Source organism: Branchiostoma belcheri, unplaced genomic scaffold (genome assembly GCF_001625305.1).
Source record: "Branchiostoma belcheri isolate BF01 breed outbred unplaced genomic scaffold, Haploidv18h27 scaffold83, whole genome shotgun sequence".
NCBI classification, from domain to species: Eukaryota; Metazoa; Chordata; class Leptocardii; order Amphioxiformes; family Branchiostomatidae; genus Branchiostoma; species Branchiostoma belcheri.
This window is the reverse complement of record NW_017804498.1, coordinates 322,453-329,518: the sequence shown is the minus strand read 5'-3', so window position 1 is coordinate 329,518 and position 7,066 is coordinate 322,453. Positions and strand designations below refer to the sequence as shown.

Here is a 7,066-nt window from a genome sequence, read left to right as displayed (position 1 = left end):
TCATAAAAACGAGAAGTATTGCTATAAAAATAGATAAGGACCCTGCCATGTCCCTCGTACAATCATCGTACAATCTTTTCAGTCTTTGGACAGTCGTTGTGCAAGTTCTTAGCTGTCTTGTTACAGAAATGGTCATGGTCTAACGGGTAAATAGTGATCTGGTGTCGCGACAACAGACGATGGCGGTACATCCAGTCGGAAGTTCTCGGCTCGCAAAGCTCTGCGGTTTCTCATCACTTCATGTTGAAATAATTAGTCCGTCTCCAAGTGGCGCCCGAGTGGTGGCGATCCGAGTTTCTGGGTGGGAGGGCCGCGGGAACATCACAGCAAACAATTAAGCTGATGAGATAACGAGGTGGAGTCGCCCAACAGGAGCGAGCCGGCCTCATGAATACGTCGCGACACTCGCTAACAAAAACACGGTATAAATACGGGGTGAAACCGACTGTTTCAATTACTTCTCCCACACTCTCCAGCGACGAATTCACGACAACCATGACTGCCTGCAAGCTTCCCTTCGCTCTCTCCGTGGAGAACTTGATCGGCGGCAGCCGAAATGACCTTGTCCCCGACATCAGGGCTTCCAGTCCCGAATGTCTTCCACCGAAGAAGCGTCACCTCCTGATCAGCGCAACGCCGAACACCCCCGCGCGCCTGGACACGAACAGCCGGGCCGCAGCTCAAGTCGCGCCGCACGCCGAGAACCTGACTCTGCGGAGTGACGGGGAAATGTCCGATGACGAGGAGATCGACGTCGTGTCCGTCGGCGAAGCAGCCTCACCTGGTAAGGACACGTCCCTGTTGTGCATGGTTTTTAGTAGCATGGATTTCAGCCTTTGTACGTTCCCTAATTTCTTGCCTGACTACAAGACTTCCCTAGACTAGTATCTTAGCTAGGTTTATTAGTGGCTCTTTCACATTTTATTATGTGCTGTTTCAAATATAATTTTATTGTAGTATGAAGAACCGAATAGAGTTTCTTATGGGGTTTCCTTTTATCTCTTCAGCTTCGAGCACGAGTTCAGACCGCTCCAGCCCGGCACCGTCTTCCTGCGGCGACAGCCCGTCGCCCTCCCCGGTAGGCCGCAAGGCACGCACGGCCTTCACCACAGAACAAGTCATGGCTCTGGAGGAGCGTTTCCGCCTGCAGAAGTACCTGTCCGCCGCTGACCGGGAAACTCTGGCCAAGGGCACGGGACTGACCGACGAGCAGGTGAAGACGTGGTTCCAGAACCGCCGCATGAAGCTGAAGCGCCAGCAGCAAGACTTCGCCACCTTCCCGCTGCACGCCGCCGTCACCGTGCCCGGGATGTCCGGCTACTCCCCACAGCCCAACCCCTGGTACGACTCCGCGCACTTCGTCCCGTCCCTCGGCACCGCCGTCTGTGGTCTGCGGCCTCACATGCTGCCCCAGCCCGCCAACACCGTGAGCACCAGCCGTGGAACCAGGTACTCACCGTACCCGTCTGCCCGCGTGTCGCCGTCCGGCCACAGTCACCACCAGATGTCCAACATGTACCTGTCTCCGTACCAGAACAACGTGGCAGCGGCGCACTACCACAACGTACCCGCCATGAACTTGTAAAACGTGAGGATTTGAACATGTCCCACCGTATTGCCGCGCAATACATGACATGAACTTGAAACACTAGATCAAAAGTTCGCTACAGTTCTTTTGGTTGAAACCATTCACTCAGGGATTAACTCATGTACATATGTAAGAGAAAATTTATTTATCGACGTAAAAGGATTACTGTATACGCCAAACAGATTGAGATTGTATGATGCTGTATTACGCTGTGTGTGTAACCGTTGTAAATAGAGCAAAGTATTTTACATATATGGAGCAAATTGTTATTCTATTTTTGACATATCTTTTCCACTTGAAAGATTACTATTTATTTTGTCTACAAGTTTTTAAAATAAATGAATCGAATCTTATATCTGTTGAGTGTTCCCTCTTTACTTTACACTTGCAAGAGTAATTCCATTATGATATTTCCAATGATATATACATGATATCACACTACTATTTGGGCCTCCCCAGTACAGTAAAAAACAGTGGATCCCTCTTGATAAAGGTTAGACATCCCAGTAAATAGTATACAAAGGCAATTCAAACTCTACTACTGGGTAGATTACGGAGATTATCGCCGGGAAGTTTCGCGAGTTCCTTTGACATCCGTCACTCTTCAACCATTCTAGTGACGCTCCGTGATTTATCCAGTCGAAGAGCTAAAATTGTATTTGTACACTCTTGACTACAAGCAAGGTAGGCAGGAACTACAAGTATACAAACTTAGCTATATATGCTATATAATACGGAGTATTGCTGGCAGTTTTAATCTCAAAGCAGATGTCTGTTGGACAGTTAGGTTTTAATTTGATTTTCTGACAGTTTGGATAGAGATTTATAACAGTACATCCTAACATCTGTTTGGAGCACACTATTGAGCTAGCAAAGCCTGCTCACTCCCTACTAGTCTCATTCAATATCATCAAGCAGATCTTTCCGTGGCTTCACTGATGTATCAAGATAGTATCGCAACCCAAGTTTAGGCTGGCGAAAAAAAAGATACCAGCTCGATAAAAACGCCTAAAAATAGTCCGAAGCCCAGTCTGGAGAGTACTCCATGTAGTTTATTTAATAGGCCTATTTTTGGACGTTTTAAACATTTTATCTCGAATATCAGGCTTTCTATACTTTACCAGCTTTTCTTTTAGATATCCTCACACAGAAAAGCCCGACAGAACTTCTGACAAACGCGCCTTACCTCTGCTTGGAGAGGAAGCAACAGTTTATGTTTGACATCTGTTGGCGGGGAAGCGGACAGATGTGGGGGCAGGTGTCAGTCTCCTGTCGACTGTCACACGTTATCAGCTGGTGTAAAACACTCACGGCGCCATCACAACGACCTGATTATTGCTCACCAGTCGATTAAAGAGCCGGCAAAAGGCAACTGCTTCTCGTAGCAACATTTGGTTCCAGCTGACTGCCGATCGTGTGATGATATGGCGCCAGTAGACTTGCTTGCAGGCAGAAGTCGTGCCTGCTTGGAGTATTTCAAGAAAAAAAAAAAGTTTTTTAGGTGTTTTGTCGCGCTTTCTTTTTGTCGGCTCAATAATTATATAATGCACTAGGTCTTTGGTACCAGACGCAAGTACCCATAGAAAAGCCCAACATTAAACGCTTTAAAAAAAGGTAAATGGCTTTAAAAAACGTCTAAAACAGGAGTAGCCCATGCTTGAAAAGTACTTGGAAATATCGTGGTGATGCTAGTGTTGTTGAAATTGGGGGAAGTCTCGTCGTTCGAACTGTACAGAAATCTTCCTTAAATTGATTTTTCTTTCGCAAACTTGATTTAGAACAACAACCCAGCAGTGAGTCCCGTGCCTATGAGCCGAAACAACATATCATCCAAGACCAAGTCCCACTCGATACTATGTTTATATTTGTAGCTATTGTATATCCGGTACAATGCAACGTTTCAATATACACTGTAATTTCGGAGGGGTTTTGTCTTCTGCGTTATAAGATAAGCTCCAAGAACAACAGTTTATATTTCCAGCGGACAGTACGGACACACCACGGACATGTGTTCATCCGCGGTAAGACAATATCCAGACCAGAGTATCAATGAATATTCACACCAGTGATAGAGGTGATAACGACACTAATTGGTAAAACAATAGGATCCATTGCCTTGTTTTCGGACGGGCGCCAGCGGGCCTAGCGCCTTTTCTTTTACGTCTGGTCGCGACTGCCCGGAGCCAGGGGCTCACCTACAATTTGCGAAACATGGAGAAAATTATGAACTATTATTAGAAAGATGGCACATGAGAAGGAACCGGCTCAATTGGTTAGCCCGGCGAACTGAAGTGACTGAAGTAATCCCTTGTCTAGAGATAAGACAATGTGTCGAGACTCCACATCAATCCATGTAGAGATAACGTAAACCATCAAATTTGGACCGAAAAAAAGAATTAAGAATTTGTTTTCTAAAGGCAGCAAAGACAAAGGTTTGAATTTATATATTTACAAAATGTATTTCACCGGAAAAAGAAACGCGTAGGAAGACGTAATCTGTTATTGCAAGGACATTATCCATGGTTATTGGTAGCACGGCAATATTATTTGTACATGTAGGATAGCCTCTACCAGGCTCCCGGAGACGACTGGAGAGAGTAGAAATCGGTCAAATATGCCGAGGAAGTTGTTGAGTACATTTTGCCGCACCCGCAGAGGCTACATGTACTCGTAGTAGACCGTCGCACGAATTTGATGATATTTGACGTAGACTTTTCAAACAGTCAGGGACATGTCCGGACAGATTCTATGCCGACAAGGATCAAGGACAACATTTCCCGTGACGAGATAACCAAGAAGGTTAAGTTTTGTATGACATGTCCCACCAAGGAGGTTAACGAATGGCCTTATCGTACGCTGATCGTGACCGCGCCATAACTATTAGAGTGGCATTTCTCACCATATTTTGCCGATTTTCCGGGGATTACCCCTTGTTTTTACGGCGGGAGGAGCAGGGCTTCGGGAGAACAACTGGTAGACCGGATGGCGCCCCAGAACAAACCACCATCGGCCCGATTAGCGCCGGATAATTAACGTTTCACACCAGGCTGCAAGTGGTTTTTATTCAATTTGGGCGATCAGCGATATCCTGTTTTTATAATGGTATATCGACTCTGCAATAGTATATACTAGTAGATCATTAGAGGTACTCCCGTGAAGGATGTAGTGTACATGTATTCTCTGAAGAGTGGCTGTCAACATTGTCACGGCTGTCTTGTGTTTTCCGCTTGTCTTCGCAACATCTATTGCGCCTTCAAGTCTACGAGTATTGCATTTTATCCAAAATCAAAATCATATCCAGTACTTGCTTGAGTAGCTGCTTTTTGGCGCATTGCATTTTATACTCTCCAAGCCGAGGTTTGGGTTTTGGGGTTATTTTGGGCGTGTTTTTAGCCCTTTTTTTCGGGTTTCATTTTTGCACTGGATATTACATCCCAACCCAAAGTTTAGGGAAAACTTTGGCCTAAAAACACGGCTTGGAGAGTAGCCTGCTCCTACATCTGCCGACTGGAACACCTGTCCGGCTTTGCACGTGTGTGTGTGTGTGTGTGTGGATGGGGGTCCTTTCAAAGGAGGCAAATCGTTAGAAAAATACAATACAGGTAACCTCCTTGCGTATACTAGTTACGTATATGCTGTATACTCTCCAAGCAGATGTTTAGGCTTGGGCTTATTTTTTGACGTATTTTATGTGTTTTTAATTTTTCTGGACTACCGCCGAAGGACTGGTCTGTGTAGGGTCAGTCTGACACCCTGGCTATTTTATCGTGAAAGTTTTCTAAAATTCACGTGCACGCGTGTTTACTTAAATATATACGAAAGGGGGACTCGTCTACTTCTAAGTATTTATACCCTCGAAAATGACACTAAGAGTCTATATCGTAATGTTACGATTAATAACTCTATGCGGAAAATAATGTACCAGAGAAGCAAATATCAAGTTGACTTCATTTATTCAGTCGATATCAAAGAACGTACAAAAATATATTATTTAAAAGTAATAGTGCCTTTGGTCACAAGTTATATTTAAAGTTATATTATTCTCAAAAGTTTTCTTACAAACACGCTCTTCAAAAGCGGATAAAATATCTTGTATCTCTCCATAATATCTTACACAGTGACGGAACTTATTGCACAGAAAATTTTGACTATCCAGTAGCCGGTAAAAGTCAAATTGTCTTTCTCAAGTGTCTCTGGTGTTTACATGTAGACGCCGGACATGTTGTGGTTGTGGTAGTGCGCCGCTGCCACGTTGTTCTGGTACGGAGACAGGTACATGTTGGACATCTGGTGGTGACTGTGGCCGGACGGCGACACGCGGGCAGACGGGTACGGTGAGTACCTGGTTCCACGGCTGGTGCTCACGGTGTTGGCGGGCTGGGGCAGCATGTGAGGCCGCAGACCACAGACGGCGGTGCCGAGGGACGGGACGAAGTGCGCGGAGTCGTACCAGGGGTTGGGCTGTGGGGAGTAGCCGGACATCCCGGGCACGGTGACGGCGGCGTGCAGCGGGAAGGTGGCGAAGTCTTGCTGCTGGCGCTTCAGCTTCATTCGGCGGTTCTGGAACCACGTCTTCACCTGCTCGTCGGTCAGTCCCGTGGCGTTGGCCAGAGTTTCCCGGTCGGCAGCGGACAGGTACTTCTGCAGGCGGAAACGCTCCTCCAGAGCCATGACTTGTTCTGTGGTGAAGGCCGTGCGTGCCTTACGGCCTACCGGGGAGGGGGACGGGCTGTCGCCGCAGGAAGATGGTGCCGGGCTGGAGCGGTCGGAGGCAGGTGAGTCCGTGTTGCGCAGGTCGTCACACTCCGACACCACGTCGATCTCCTCGTCCTCGGAAGTTTCCCCGTCACTGCGCAGCGTCGCGGCGCTCGGGGGTGCGGCGGGGAGCAGGAGGTGGCGCTTCTTCAGCGGGAGGCTCTCGGGGCTGGATGATCTCATGTCCGCCACAGCGTCAGGTGCAGATCCGATCAAGTTCTCCACGGAGAGAGCGAAGGGCAGTTTGTAGGAAGCCATGGTCGTCGACGTACAGCGATGCTAGAGCAGTGTGAGAGAATATTGTGCCAGTAGACAGGCTAGCTGACTTTATAGTCCCGCAGTGTCGGTGACTCGCGTATTCATGAGTCAGCGCGTGCTCCTATTGGTCAGCTCCCGCCACTGGCCTTCTATTGTTTACATTGCTACATGACTAATTATTTCAGCATGTGGTGATGAGAAACTTCAGAGCAACCAGAAAATCCACTTTCATTGATAAACCTTGTCTCGGTGTAAACTAGGCTTTGAATTTACTATCTTCTGAAGGGATCTTGTTTCCCGATGGTTTTCTATCAATTGGGAAACCGTAATATGGACACGAAGAAAGATCCCAAAGTGTCATGTATTTATACTTTGTTTTCTTTCCCAAAGACCATTTCTTCATGTCTTGTTTGTCATTCATGTCCACCTCCCGGGGTACCCCACCCGGTAAGCCCCCCCCCCCCT

The 7,066-nt window shown here is 47.1% G+C and overlaps 2 protein-coding genes across 2 annotated transcripts; one reads left to right on the top strand and one right to left on the bottom strand.

The window, feature by feature from the left end:
- Positions 1 to 270: 270 nt before the first annotated feature.
- LOC109486859 (homeobox protein MSH-A-like) lies at positions 271 to 1,768 on the top strand. The gene is made up of 2 exons (XM_019790769.1): positions 271 to 784; positions 1,008 to 1,768. The coding sequence occupies exons 1-2, from the start codon at positions 388 to 390 to the stop codon at positions 1,583 to 1,585; spliced, it is 975 nt and encodes a 324-aa protein (XP_019646328.1). The 5' UTR covers positions 271 to 387; the 3' UTR covers positions 1,586 to 1,768.
- A 3,969-nt stretch (positions 1,769 to 5,737) lies between these two features.
- Positions 5,738 to 6,665, bottom strand: LOC109486863 (transcription factor LBX2-like). The gene has a single exon (XM_019790773.1). It carries the CDS (start codon positions 6,599 to 6,601, stop codon positions 5,789 to 5,791), a length of 813 nt encoding a protein of 270 aa, XP_019646332.1. The 5' UTR covers positions 6,602 to 6,665; the 3' UTR covers positions 5,738 to 5,788.
- Between the last annotated feature and the right edge of the window lie 401 nt (positions 6,666 to 7,066).

Coding starts and splice junctions, on each gene's coding strand:
- LOC109486859 (XM_019790769.1), top strand. CDS start 388: ATGAATACGTCGCGACACTCGCTAACAAAAACACGGTATAAATACGGG. Junction 785..1,007: donor CGGCGAAGCAGCCTCACCTG/GTAAGGACACGT, acceptor TTATCTCTTCAG/CTTCGAGCACGAGTTCAGAC.
- LOC109486863 (XM_019790773.1), bottom strand. CDS start 6,601: ATGGCTTCCTACAAACTGCCCTTCGCTCTCTCCGTGGAGAACTTGATC.